The following is a 15,395-nucleotide window of genomic DNA, read 5'->3' on the forward strand; positions in this document are numbered from 1 at the left end:
AATGAGATGCTGTTTTTTTAATCATCAAATGCTGTTTTTTTAATCATCAAAAAACTGGGATGAAGCCAATTTTATAAATTGCAGACAAGAAGCAGAAAGAACATGGCTCCCTGATGACATCATCCAGCATTTTATTAACCAAACTAAAGTCATACCTAATCCCTGAACTTTTAATTACACACAATTCATCTCCTTATTGTTTAAAAAGATGACTGTAACCTATTAAGCTGATTTGTACTGTTGGTAGTGCTTTCCTACTAGATGACGCCCTTTATATTATTTATACCCCAAAGTGTAAGTCTTCAGATTCAAAACAGCAAAAACTTCAAAAGCCAAAAATCTTAAGTACATAACTATGGAAAACCAGTACTTCTCAAGGAAAAAAATAGAATCACTTACCTAGCTGTATACATTTTACAAACGAAACATTTTCTGGTCCAGAGCCAATGCTTCTTGATAAGAAGGGGATAAAGTGTCCTATCCAAGCAGTCATCATGATGCACAAGCCTTTTGTACAGGAGAAAATAAATGAAGATATTAGAGTGCAAATTTTTGCGATCTGTAACAAAATGTATCTTTATCTCAAAATCAGCAATAGAGTTAGGTGTTTTTTTCAATTTATTGTGTTCTCCAAAAGAGCCTTTGGGATTAAACAATGTTTTCTTCCTGTGAAACTTTCCAAATCCCTTTATGGCCATGTGCACTCACACTAAAGAAAGAAATATTGTAGGCAGCAATTCTTGAGTGTATTCCATCAAAGAATCCTTGCTTTGCTCAACACTTGGTAACTTTTTATGAAACAGAGTTTGAGCAAGTCTATCCAGGGCTATTTTACCTAAATTAATTGGCTTTGTATTATAAACATGGCTAATTTTTTAAATTACAAGAACCCTTTTATTAAAATTCAAATATGGCTTCTGGCATATTGTAAATTGGTAGGACTTTAGTTTTTGGTGTCAGAATTAGGACATTTTAAGTGGAAGTCAGTGTCTACTATACCACAAATCAGAGTAGTGGCTAAGTCCCATAACCATGCTAGACCTCAGATTCTTCATCTAAAAAATGAAGGGAATGCACTAGAGTATTCTAAAGGCCCTTGATAATTAGAAAATTTGATATCTTAAGGAAGGGTAGCAATGTATCAACATCATCAGAAAATGGTAAGCTATGCAATGGCACTGAATTATTAATCTTCCTATAGAATAAAAATTAGTGGTAGTTAATTACATTAAAAAATTCCTTAGGGGGAGAAATTCCTTAGGAATGTCCAAGTTGTTTTGAATTTAAGGAATGACACTATAGCAAATATGCCTACACTATAGTAAATATAAGGATCACCAGAGAAAAGTGGACTAGCTTCTGTTTTATCCTTATTTGAGGCACATTCTCCTGCATTTGAATGAAGAGCAGGTAGAACAGCTTAAAAAACTTATCAAATAAAGAAATGTACATAATTTTAAGTCATTAAGTTCATGAGCTCTCCTGGCTTTTGCTTTAGCAATTCTTCCCTAGAGGCTTTTGAATTTAGCTCCTCTACATCCCTCTACATAACAACTCGGCTTTGGTTAAATAGATATTTATATGTTTAAATTATGACAAATGAAGTAAACATATCCACACAATTGACTATAGGTTCATTTTATTGTGTAACACTTTAGTTTCCTAGCTACGAATTCTCTCATGTTTGCATTTGCTTGGGTTTCAGTGTAGTTGTCTAATTCAGTTCCCTAATTTCTGAGAGAACAGTAAACACGTTCTCCACAGGAGGCCTAGCAATCTCAGGACATGCTTCCTGAGTCCTCTGTCCTGCTCCAGTCTCTGGACTAAGCATCATTCTGGGATTCCCCTTCTCATCATTCTGAGAGTTCCTTTTATATTTTATCTATCTTGATTTGCATTCAGTATTTTTCTTTTTCAATGTTTACTCTTCAGGTAAAGTACTTCTGGTAGCTCCCTGAGAATGAGGGCGTGAGAGGTAAATTTTGGGGGACTGGTCACTAAATCCCCAAAGTGGAAGCAGGCACTTTCTGAAAGCATCAGTTCCTATTACTAGTATAACAAGCATTATCATTGCTCCATAAAAAAAAAAAAACTTAATTGTCTCTCACAAGAAATCAAACCAAGGATAAAGTAGGACTTATTCTTATATATTGGCCCCTCATAAATTGAGATTTCCTAAATAAGGAAATGAATAGCCTTACTCATTAGAGATACTAGCTATACAACATTTAAAACTAGTCAATCCCCAAACCTCACTTGAGACCATTTCCGGACTTCCCACTCTTAAATCTTTATCAAAGCATCAAGGCTTCCATATTTATCAAATATCAGAATTACTCTTCTCTTCCCCCAGTTTCCTTTTATCGCCTTCAAATTGTGGCAAAAAGAGAAACTTTAGGTGCAAATTGCAAAGGGCCTATGTGATGTAGAAAGTGGATAACTACTACCTAGATAACAGTTATCTAATACACAGGTGGAGACACTTAAAAGTGTTTACAGGAGTTCCCGACGTACCTAAGCAGAAACGAATCTGACTAGTAGTATCCATGAGGACAAAGGTTCGATCCCAGGCCCTGCTCAATGGGTTAAGGATCTGGTGTTGCCGTGAGCTGTGGTGTAGGTCCCAGATGCAGCTCTGATCTGGCACTGCTGTGGCTGTGGTGTAGGCCAGTGACTACACCTCCGATTCTACCCCCTAACCTGGGAACCTCCATATGCTACAGGTGCAGCCCTGAAAAAGCCTAGGAAAAAAAAAGTGTTTACAGATTTTTAATCCTTTAAAACACTAAAGTATTTCTTATTACAGATTTTTCAAAAGGCAAATGGATGCAGAGCTGGTCACTGTACGGACAACAAACACTTATGTTTACTGCTCCTGAGCCAAGCTGCAGTGATAATTACTTCTATTCCTCTTATTTCAAACATATGAACAAAAAACTACCTGTGCTTTTTATACACTGTGAAATAAACAGAATAAAATGCTCTGAGTGCTGTCACTTACCTTATGTCGGTAATGACAACAACATGTTCACAATCTCCCTGGTGACAGTATAAATAAGGAAAGCCCAGTTTAATATACAAGTCATTGAAGGTGAAATCTTCCATCTTGGCAGTCTGAAACTTTCCATAGCCTCTATCATGGGACTCCGACCACTCAATGATGGTTCTGAGGGGGAAAAGGCAAGCATGTATCATTGCTGACAAAAGTCAGCTGACCCAATTAACTTGACCATCTTAGAGATGAAAATCAGAGTGGTTAATACATGTTGCAAGTAGAAAGAAACAATTTTCTGTATCCATTAGAGCAGTAGTTCTCAAAGTATGATCCTAAGACCCCCCTCAGAGATTTGTGAGATCAAAATTATCTTTATGGTAATCCTATAATGTCATTTGCCCTTTTCAACCCTTATTCCCTCATAAATACCAGTTTTCTGGATGCTATGTGATGTGTGTTACCACTTCAGATTGAATGGAAAATGTACAACAATGCCATTCTTCTCACTATTTTGTTTTGGAAAAGATTTCTGAAAAATGTCATTAATGGTAACTATATTGGGACTATTTAAGTTAGTTAATATTTTAAAATATTTGTCTCAATTTCTAATGTAAGTATATAGTCTCAATTTCTAATATTTACAGCTGTAAGCCAAAAAAACAAATGCTCTCTGCAGTCCTCAATTATTTACAGCATAAAGGAATGTGAAGACCAAGTCTGAGAACTCCTGCATTAGAATATAGACACAAATGCCTATGAAGGAAGAGTTTATATTATACACTCAGAAAAAATACACATCTATATTCTAGTTGCCAGGACACCAACCATAAAAGTATGGTAAATATTTTTAGGTAGATAACATGATACTAGATACAGATTTTTCATGTTATGTATTTAAGCAATCAGTCACCTAGGGCAAATAATAGTACACACTGGACAAGAAAAATAGTGAAAGACTAATTTACTATCACCTAAATATGAAGAACAGAGATTAATAAACTACCTAAGTGGGGTTTAATCTTTTTTTAGATGCATCTAAGACTCAACATAAAATTTAACATAATCTCTGAAATAGTAGGTAATAGATTTAAAAATAATTACAGATAGCTGGAAATGTTCCAGACAGACTTGAAATGTTCCATGTATGTCTTTGGCAAGAAAATTTTCTTCTTGGGGTAAAAATTTTGATTAATTTATGATAACCTAGGCCAACCAGAAGAAATAACTTTGAAAATATTTAAAAAATTGAGAGATCATTTTAAACCTCAAAACATATCAATCTAAAAAAAATTCCTTGGCAAAGATTCTTAACAGACCAATAATATTTATAGAGATAACATTATTTTGACAACTAGAAAATAGGAAAGATTTAGAGAAGATTTTTTGGAAACTATACCTGCTCAAATCTCTGCACTCAGGGTATCTTTTATCATTGTAAAATGTTCCTTCAAAATAAAAGAAGGCTGATTTGTATAGGTCCTAAAAGAAAACGGATATGGAGAGAAAGGTCAGTATTAACAGTTGTAAAATTGCTCTAAGTATTAATTCCAAATTTGTATGTCATAAAGTCACACTAATTATGTTTTACAACAACTTCATAGAATATGCTCAGCTCATTCTGTTGGTTCCCAGAGATAAAGGTGTAAAAGACACAAATCTTTGCTATTTTTCAAGTGCTGTTTTTTTTTTGGCTGTGCCCACATGTATTGAGTTCCTGGGCCAGGGACTGAACCTGTGCTATAGCAGTGACCCAAGCCACTGCAGTAATGCTGGATCCTTAACCCATCATGCCACAAGAGAACTGCTATACTACTGCTATTTTAAATCAATAGGTTTGATTTAAATTTGTATATTCTACTGAGATTCATGAAAGGAACCCAATTAGAAATGAAATAAACTTTTAATATTATATGCATACATAGCAGTGACAGTTATTTTGGATACTAGAACTAAAAACTAAACAATGTCACATCTTTGATGTTTCCCCAGTGATAGTAACAGTGATTATAGAATTATGCTGATCTGACATTTTTTCTGTTTGTTTTGTTTTGTCTTTTTAGGGCCGCAACCACAGTGTATGGAGGTTCCTGGGCTAGGGGTCTGATTGGCGCTGTTGCTGCCGGCCTACGCCACAGCCACACCCATGCCAGATCCAAGCTACATCTGCAACCTACACCACAGCTCATGGCAACGCTGTATCCTTAACTCACTGAGCAAGGCCAGAGATTGAACGTGCAACCTCATGGCCCCTAGCTGGATTCGCTTCCACTGCACTACAGTGGCAACTACTTTTGTTGTTATTTTCAATGGGCTTTTATAAAGATTCTCTTTTTATATTTTCAGTAACTCTTATGCAGGCAGAATGTAAACTTCTATTCTCATTCAAGCTCTTGCCCAAAGTACCATAGTAGTTGCACAGCTGGTCTGAACCCTCAAGTTTCAACTTTCAATCTACCAGACTTTCCATCAGAGGTGGTCTCAAATCCTGACCTCATAACAGAATCACAAAAATACCAAAGACCACATCTCACTTCAGATCCATTAAGTGAGTACCTCTGATGATGGTACCAGTATTTTCCTAAATCCCCAAGAGATTCAGACATGCAACCAGCACTGAGAACCTTATGGATTCTGTTAGACAATTCCTTCACCATTTGCTCAGAATTAGGCCCTTGGTGAGGGTCAGAAGATGTGTGTCTTTTTGCTTAATCTATACTTCCTTCTCAGACCTAAGTTTCCTGACCTGTATAATGAGAATAGTATCTACCATATTATCATTCAATTATGGTGATAACCAAAAAATCAAAAGCAGTCTATGAACTATGAAAGATGTATAAGCTTCAGGCATTAAAATAATTTTATCCTAAGATACCCTAATTTCTCTCTTTTTTTTTTGGTCTTTTCTAGGACTGCACCCAAGGCATATGGAGGTTCCCAGGCTAGGGGTCTAATAGGAGCTGTAGCTGCCGGCCTAAGCCACAGCGACGCGGAATCCAAGCCACATCTGTGACCTACACCACAGCTCATGGCAACGCTGGATCCTTAATCCACTGAGCAAAGCCAGGGATTGAACCCACAACCTCATGGTTCCTAGTTGGATTCCTTAACCACTGAGCCACGATGGGAACTCCCAAGATAGCCTAATTTCTATCCCACTTCTTTGAAACTTTGATTTTTCTTTTTCTTTTCTTTTTTTTTTGCTTTTGCTTTTTTTTTTTTTTTTTTTTTTTTTTTTGTCTTTTGTCTTTTTTGTTATTGTTGTTGTTGTTATTGTTGCTTATTTCTTGGGCCGCTCCCGCGGCATATGGAGGTTCCCCGGCTAGGGGTAGAATGGGAGCTGTAGCCACCGGCCTACGCCAGAGCCACAGCAACGTGGGATCCAAGCCGCATCTGCAACCTACACCACAGCTCACGGCAACGCTGGATCGTTAGCCCACTGAGCAAGGGCAGGGATCGAACCCGCAACCTCATGGTTCCTAGTCAGATTCGTTAACCACTGCACCACGATGGGAACTCCTGCTTTTGCTTTTTAGGGCTGCACCCGTGGCATATGAAGTTCCCAGGCTAGGGACTGAGTTGGAGCTGTAGCTGCCGGCCATAGCCACAGCAATGTGTGATCTGAGCTGAGTCTGTGACCTATACCACAGCTTACGGCAAGGCCAAGGATCGAACCCATATCCTCATGGATCCTTGTCGGGTTCGTTAACCGCTGAGCCATGAAGGGAATGCCCTGATTTTTCTTTCATTCCCCTATTTACAGATCACCTGGCACTGGTATCAGACCCCCTTCTAAGATCAGCTGTGCTGTTTCTTCTTGGACTACTCACTGAATCTCTTGATTCTCTGTTTCCTCGTGTAAAATCAGTAAAGCTAATACCCTCTTCCCAAGTGGTTGCAGACATATAAAGATATAATGTACTATAATGCCATGCCTGGTGGCTGTAACACAAAATGTGCCACTTACTATGCCACTTACCTCAAAGGGGTAAGCTAGGGTCCAAAATAAAGATTCTAGAAGAATCACTACCTTATTTTGGAAACAAAAGAAGTTTAGTGTATATAAAAATATGTTCAATAGTTCTCTTGTGGTGTAGCGGGTTAAAGATCTGGTGTTGTCACTGCAGCAGCTTGGGTCACTGCTGTGGCACAAGTTCAATCCCTGGCCCGGAACTTCCATAGGCTGTAAGCACAGCCAAAAAACAAACAATCCAAAAAAAAAAAGTTCATATATAACTTCATCTATAAGTTATTTAGGCAACTTAAAACCTCTGACATAATAATTAGAAGGGGAACTCTAAAAGAACAAAAATAGTTTCCTTATTATATAAATGGAAAGAAGATATAAGTAATCTCATTACCAGCTAATTTTCATTCTCAGTGGTAACCAGAGATCCTCACTAAGTAGTTTTCCTGCTTTGTCAGTTGAGCCGACCAAGTTCAAAGGAGGGAAAATGGAAAAAATGGTGTGAGAAGCCATGAAGGGAATGCCCTGATGGGGTCCCAGGTTGTTATGGTTGTTGTGTAGGCCAGCAGCTATAGCTATGATTCAACCCCTAGCCTAGGAACTTCCATATGCCACTAGTGTGGCCCTAAAAAGACGAGGAAGGACCATTAAAAAAACAAACAAAAAAAAGAAATAAAAAGCCAGAGCATAACTATTATAGTCCAAAAAAAAATAGCAAAACATATTACATTTCAGACATGGCTTTTAAAAGGGATTTAAATACATTGGCCCAATTCTTGTCATCTCACACACCAAATTAATCAAAGTATTTTATTAATCTCTTGTTATTGGCTGGAATAAGAGTCTCACTTCCTTAGCTACAAGAGCTGCAATCCATTAATTTGTTCCATGATTACTAGTGGCATACATGCCAAATATCTCCCTGTCAAAAAAACCCATTATAACTGAAGGACTTATTTTCAATTTGTTGGGTGTAACAATGGCAGGGGGTAAATAGATGAACTAATTCTGGCAAAATGCTGAGAACTGTTGAAAGTGGGTAATGGGTACATAAGGACTCATTATACTATTCTTTTTCTTGTGTGCATGTTTAAAACTTTTCAAGGCAAAAAAAAAGGTGCTTTAAAGAAAACACCATCATAAAATACAAATACCAATCAATGAAATAAAATTCTTTCCACAGGCCACATGATTATTAGCATCAGGAAAATTCCACTTAATTATATAAGTTCAACATCCTAAAACATAGCTGGAGAACAAGGAAGCAAATGAAACAGGTCCCTCGACAGGCAAAAATTCGATAAAGTCTATGTATTAGAATCTTGCCGTCAATCACAGCACAGCTCAAGTTTTCACTCAGTGCCTGTTCAACAAGTAAACAAAAGGGTAGGGAAAGATGTCTAAAGCCAGGCATGGCGCCAACATGGCAAAGAAGGAACACTCGGCTTTGACGGCAAGTTGGCGAGGGTCTAAATCCAGCCTGCATCACTAATTACCAAACGCAGTCTCCACATGAAAATGCTTTGATCCATCTTTTTCTTACCTGTAAAATGGTGAAAATTCTTTTCCAAAGATAGTGTACTATGAACTACTGTACCATACAACTGGTACATGAGTGCTAAATAATCAGAGGATATAATTTTAATAAGTAGAAGTGGCAGAAACAATTGTAACAGCAGATGTGTAAATAGTTTAAATGACTATGGGTCATTTAAATCCCTTGCTTAGGAAGCTGTTGAAGGCATGAGCACTGATGTACAAACACAATAAACTAAGCAAGTCTGGTTAAAAACACTTTTCAGGGTTTCAGGAGCTAAGACTGATTCCGAGATCACAACCACCCCCCCAACCCTGGTAGGGTGGAGAAACCTGGTAGAAGATTACTTCTCTTAAAAGAAAAGATATAAACCTCCTATTCCCCGGTATGTATACAGCCTTGAGATTCCACTTGCCTCTCTTTAATGTTTGCCTCCAAGAGCATCAAGCTTGCAAACCTGAAGAATCCAAGTATCTTAAAACCATTTAAGTAAAATCTACTGTTACTTAAGTCATGTGAGTCATGATGCTGGTCTCCATGCTGATCACCAAAAAGACTAGAGCACAGCCAGCCTTGTGGGGGGCATGACATATCAAAAAGTATCCATACATTCTTATAAAGCACTATAAAAGGAAAAGTGAAATGGTCCCAGAGGGGCACAGCGGAGGGTCAAGAAGAAACTCATGGAGGAATTCCCATCATGGCTCAGCAGATCCCGAGTTACTGTGGCTGTGGTGTAGGCTGGCAGCTGTAGCTCTGAGAACTGCTAGCCTAGGAATCTCCATATGCTGTGGGTGTAGCCCCAAAAAGACAAAAAAAAAAAAAAAAAAAAAAAAAAAAAAAAAGACGAATCTCATGAAATAAGTGAGTTTTGAGCTGAGTTTGGAATATGAATATGAACTCAATTCATCAGATGGATGGAGGGAGGGGAAGGGAATACTAATGTGGGCAAAGACCTCTTTGTTGAGGCAACACCTGAAAGAAACAGCAAGAATGGCAAGTGGTTCAAAGGCGGACAAGTGATAGAGAAGGTGTTAGGAATAAGAAGCTGGGAGGCAAACAGGACCAGATAAATGGACCACAATTAATGATTTTGTATTTTACTTTAGAAATAAGAGGAAGCCTTTAGAGACTTTTGAGCTGAAAAGCCACAGGATGTGACTGATACTTAAAAAATACCATTTTGGCTGGTAAGGAAGTGTGGAAGGAGGGCAGGATGAATGGTCACTAGGCTACTGCAGAGTCCAGGCAAGAGATGATGGTGGTTTAACCAGCCTGGTACATGTGAAGGAGCAGATCTTAAATATAATTTGAAAGTACAGTCACTGCACTTGCTGATGCCTTCAACATGGAATAAAAGGAGGGCAAAGAAAATTCCAAGGTTTTTAGCTTAAGAAACCAGGTGTAGGAGTTCCCATTGTGGTGTAGCAGAAATGAATCGGACTAGGAACCAAGAGGTTGCGGGTTCGATTCCTGGCCTTGCTCAGTGGGAGGGAGGGAAGGAAGGAAGGAAGGAAGGAAGGAAGGAAGGAAGGAAGAAACCAGGTGTAAAATGAGCATATTTACTGAAATGGGAACACTGGGGAAGGTATAGATTTGAGGGGGAAGAGAAAACCAGAGTCTTTTTGAACATATGCAGTTTGAAATGGCTACTAGACAGTTGGTAATTGTCAAGGAGGCAGTTGGCAATGAAGTCTGGAGTTCAGAGGAAATGCTGGGACCGGAGATGTGAGTCTGGATGAGATCACCTAGGAGTATATAAGAGGAGAGTTCTGAGCATTGATTCATAGGGCTTAATAACATTCACAAGTCAGGAGGATGAAAAGCATCCAGTAGAGGAATTAAAAGTCAGTCAGACAGGAAGAAAATCAAGTGGGTGAAACATCTTAAAAGCCAAGTAAAGAAAGTCTTTTAAGAAGGAAGAAATATTCAGTTGTGTCATGTGCTGATGAAAGGTCAAATAAGATGAGACCTAAATCTATGGTGATTTAGTTCATCGATAAAAATGATTTTGGTGGAGTGGTGAAGAACAAGAATGAGTGTAAGAGAAAGTAGGGGGAGAAAAAAATAATAAATCAAGGTACTGTTATTAACTCCTATTAAATTTTACTCTTATTAACTCTTGAGTCAGTTTACTGAGAAGAAAACAGAAAGATGAAGTCATAGCTAGGAAAAGATACATAGTCAAGAAAATGCTTTAGGATGGGAGATATTACAGCCCATCTGTGTACACATGGGAGAGTCAAAAGAATGGGAAAAAAACAAAACAAAACTGATGATATAGTCCTTGGTTATGCAATTGGGGGTGGAATGCAGTAGACACATAGCTTGGTGTTTGATAGCAGCATCTATTTAGTTGAGTCCATCTATGCTAACAGGTGGGAAGGCAGACTAAGCAGGCAGACGGATAAATGTGGGAAAGAAAGGATGGAAAATTCTTTTCTGGTAACTGTATTTTGTCAGTGAAATAAATAGCAAAGTTTTCAGCTGTAGGTAAGCCAAGAGGAAAACATGTTGGCAGTTTCAGAAGGAATAAAACAGTTACCTTGAAAACTGTCAGTGTACTAACTACAGAGAGGTGGTGAAAATGCTACGCAGCATTGAAGCTAAGTGAGAATGTCCTGTAGGCACTTCAAAATAATGAGTTTGGAAACCAAGAGAGAATATGGTCAGGGAAAAAGATTTACAAAGATTGGAGTATACTTAAACACATGAAAATTGGGGGTGGGGCTAGGGGTGGGGGAAGCCCAGGAAAAGAATTTAGAATAAGAACTAAGATGAAACCTAAGTTATAACAACATTTATTTGGCTGGCTGGTGTTAAAAGGAAGAGCGAAAAAAAAAAAAAAAAAAGAGATTGTGATGGTTCTGGTCCAAACTCTATCTCCATTCTAGTTGTTCCAAACATCTTCTTCTGCAGGAGATGCTGCACCTCTTCAGCATGTCAATAAAGCCGAGGTCTTCCGTCAGAGTTGTGCCAAGTAAAAGAATTAGGTCAAGCTTGGTCTATGATGAAATTCGGAAGGATCAAGGCCCTACTATTTTATTGGGTGAGCAATCCCTTCTGAAAACTGTGAGTAGCCACAGTTTTGCTCCTCTCCATCCTGATCCAATGGGAATATAGGGTTTCTCTGCCCTTTTAAGAGCAAAACCCTGGGAAACACCAGCAAGGACCAACATCAGATGCTATATCCCTTTGCTTTGGTCCTTGGACTGGCAGCTTGTTCTATGGGCACTGATGCTCTCGGGGAAGACCCCAAACCCTTTGCTGGGAGCAGTTATATGACAGACAAACTCATATGGGGTTTCAAGAAAAGAGAGTGAAGAGTCAAGTTCAATACTATAGTGAGGTCAAGTTGTATGAACGTGGAAAAGAGACCTATTGGTTAGACAATTAGGTGGTCCTATGACCCTAAAAAGAAGAGTATATGAAGAATGATTGCAAAATAAATGGGAGATGAAGAAATCAAAACCAACTACAGACCAATCTTTGAAAAGGTCTTGATGATAAAGAAAAGAGATCGGCATGATTGAATGGCATACAAGAAAAAAACATTTACTGGAAAGTCTGTGAGTCTGCTAGAGTAATCACTATTTCCTTAGCTTATTATTATTTCCTTTTGTTTTATGGGGGTTAGAGAAAAAAAAAATCACCTTACTTTGCTGATGTGTTCAGGTGCTTGATCAGGAGTGTTGCTGAATTCCCCACCAATCTGGAGGTCACTAACACAGCAAATTGCATCTCTTAGTTCCGTGAGCTTCTGACTGCCCAGTACCAGTATCGTCTGGTATGGTTTGTGTTCTTTGTGCTAAAGTCAGTAAATAAATCAGTGTTCACTTAGAGACAAAGCAGCTAAACTATAGATCTGTCATGACCAGATCTAAATTAAGTTTTTTTAATGTAAATTATTTCCATAACATGGTGTCCTGCGTTTTCTTACATTCTGCCATTAGTCTACTCAGCATCTATCAATTTTAGGGCCAAACTAATCACCAAAGTTGTTTACCATCTCCTCTGTAATTCAGAGCCCCACTGTGAAACTATCTCCTTTCTCTAACTCTAGTATACCAAGCCAGTATTTTCTCTGTCCTGAATCAATTGGAGCCCGGTACCAGACAACTAGGGACAGCACTATACCCCAGAGCCCAGTGGAATTGTTCAAGCCAGCCAATCCTAAACTGTTTACTCTGCCCTGCTTTGATATTCCTGCTGAAACCCCCCAAAGGGCAATGGCCTATGTCTCTTCCTTTATCTTTTCTGTTTCCAGACTGATACTAGTGCTTCTCCTGTGGCCCGCAATGGCATAGCATACCTCCTCCCCTGAGGAAGTGCAAATAATAAAAATCTTCTTTCAATGGCAGTGGCCTCTAGTGCTAGCATCAGTAATCTCTATAAATTAAAATCCCAGGAGTACAATTGAGACACTTGGTGCTATAGTCTGACTGCTTATGTTTGCCCAAAATTCACATGCTGGAATCTGAAGGCTCAATGTGATGGTGTTAGCAGGTAGGGCCTTTGAGACCGATTAGGTCATCAGGGTAGAATCCTCATGAACAGGAGGGTGCTTTAGTAAAAAAGAAGTCTGTGACTTGGAAGCGGACTCTCACTGGACCATGCTGCCACTCTGATCTTAGATTTACAGTCTCCAGAACTGTGAGAAACAAATTTCTGTTGTTTATAAGGCACCTAGTCCATGCTATTTTGTTATAGCAGCCAGAATGGACTAATATGCCCAGCAATAAAACTTTTTTAGTTTAAGCTACAGTTTAAAACCAATATGCTACTAAAGTGATGTCAGCAAAAAAAAGCCTTTGGAATATAGTTATATATAATTAAATTATAAATTTAATAAATTATAATTGAACATAATTCTCCTGGAAGTTACCTCTAGAGGTCAAGCAATGTATACACTACCTTCATGTTATAAACCCAGAGGTTTAGTTTTCCTTTGTTTTCTTTAATAATTTGACATCATAATCAAACAACATAATTAGTACTAACTATATCCCAGATGATTCATAAAAGCCTATTTAACCATAAGTACAATTTACGTGCAGCAAATTTCAATTAAACCTTATCAAAGTTTATGATACATCTATTTGAGGAATCAAGAATATATACACTCTGGGCTGGGGATAGAGTTCTTTTTATTAGAGGCCCCTAAGAAATTCCTGGATACCCCTGACCTGTTAACTTTCTGCAATTTCATCTAAGAAGAGCTGACCTTAGTTCAATAACTCCCAAGAATTCTGAACTAGTGAACAAAAAATACCCCCCTTCTTTGCCAGTTTTTCTGCCAAAAACCCTCATGAATTCATATAATCAGAATCACTATGGATTTGTATACTTTCAGTTGCTACTAGTATAGAAATCAGGTATATTATATTCCAATACTCTAATCCTACTACTCAAGAGATCACTTGAAATTTAACCTTATTTACGATATTCCTTATAAAACAAAGAACCCAAGAATACAGACAGAATGTCAGATAAGACAGCATATGCCTGCATTTATTTTGAACCCTAAGGTCAAATAATTCAACTTCAAATAATTCAACTCTGACAAAAGACAATCATAATATGTGAAGTCCAAAAGGCTTTACCACTGACCTTATGAAATATAACAGGGTACAAGATATTCACAGATAGGATAAGTTCTCCTTCTTCAATCATGTCTGCTGGATTTTCAGGCTTTTTCCCCATGGCATGTGATTCCTGAAGAAGGAAGCAAATTAACAGAGACCTTAAAATCAGCCACTGTGACCCAGCTCAGAGGCAGTATAGAACAATGGCTATAAGCAAAAGCCTGAGTGAGCCCTAGGTCTGATTCCTAATTTTACTTCAGGAAGACCGTTAAAACCTCTCTAAACTTTGGTTTCACCATCTGTAAACAAATAAACAAACAAAAAACCAGAAAATACTTATTTTACAGAACGGTTGTTGGAAATGTATACATAAAGCATCTATTAAGATGTCTGGCACTAACTGCTCAGCAACTGATGACAAAATAGGATTATCACCTAATGTCGGTACAACATTGGCATTTACAAGTTACTGACACTCTTACATACCTCCTCTTGTATTGCCATGACAGCTATTTGACAGATGAAGCTCAGGTTGACCAATTTACTCAAGGAAAATCAGAGAGTCAGAATGTAAATATAGATCTGTTTGACTCTAAAACCCTTGATTTTTAACTATACCGTCATATCTTTAATATGTCACAGCATCACACTCGCTTTTATATGTGCTGAATAACCATGAAATAGGGGCCACCAGGGTGGACTGGTAAAGAAGTAAAGGTGCATTGATGTTTTAAAAATAGGTGGGAGTGACATCACGTAAAACGGCAGAGTAGGAAGCTCTAGGGATTGGTTCCTCTACCAAAGCAACCATCACAATGGAAAAAGAATGGAATCAATTATGTTGGCACTCTGGAGCCTGATCAGACACTTATATTGACCAGTGAGTGCCTAATTAAGGGATAAGCTGCTGATCTTTCCTAGGGAAGCAGAAGGTATAAACCAACTACCGTGCCCGGTTCTTTAGCCCTGCTGCAGATGTGGGGATAGCAGCCTGTGGTCCTGGAACAAGTGGCTGATGCCAGGACATGCAGTGGGGATCTTCTTCTCCAAAATATGGGGATAGCGTGCTCTGGTTGCTCCGGCAACGACCTGAGAGCCTGGTGTAAATACTACCTTGGTTTAAGTGCTCCTACCAGCAGTGGCTTCCCCTAGCAGGATCTATTAGAAAACTTAGACAGAAGACCCTTTGTGGAGTCAGACATTTAAGGAAATCTTGGTCAGGTCACTGGCTGACCACCCAGATAATGAAACAGAAATATCAGTGAGCATACGAGCATACCTTGGGATGGATTCAGCTCCAGACTAACACAATGA

At 38.4% G+C, this 15,395-nt stretch overlaps 2 protein-coding genes across 3 annotated transcripts in view; one reads left to right on the plus strand and one right to left on the minus strand.

Moving 5' to 3' along the window:
• The window catches only part of TTC39B (tetratricopeptide repeat domain 39B), a 562,176-nt gene that overhangs the window by 291,883 nt on the left and 254,898 nt on the right, over positions 1–15,395 (plus strand). The window lies entirely within an intron of this gene.
• Positions 1–15,395, minus strand: part of SNAPC3 (small nuclear RNA activating complex polypeptide 3) — a 39,006-nt gene that overhangs the window by 7,291 nt on the left and 16,320 nt on the right. Inside the window, exons 4-8 of one of the 2 annotated variants that reach the window (XM_001927743.6) lie at positions 14,107–14,211; positions 12,155–12,304; positions 4,392–4,474; positions 3,002–3,166; positions 400–507 (exon numbers count right to left, since the gene is read on the minus strand). In XM_001927743.6, coding sequence (XP_001927778.1) covers positions 400–507; positions 3,002–3,166; positions 4,392–4,474; positions 12,155–12,304; positions 14,107–14,211 — 611 coding nt within the window. The remainder of the gene's footprint in view (positions 1–399; positions 508–3,001; positions 3,167–4,391; positions 4,475–12,154; positions 12,305–14,106; positions 14,212–15,395) is intronic. The other variant, XM_003121900.5, reaches the window with a different exon arrangement.

This window comes from Sus scrofa, chromosome 1 (assembly GCF_054392235.1).
Source record: "Sus scrofa isolate SSC_HxYL_T2T_F1_AM1 chromosome 1, Sscrofa_HxYL_maternal_Yorkshire_Landrace_v2.0, whole genome shotgun sequence".
Classification (NCBI taxonomy): domain Eukaryota; kingdom Metazoa; phylum Chordata; class Mammalia; order Artiodactyla; family Suidae; genus Sus; species Sus scrofa.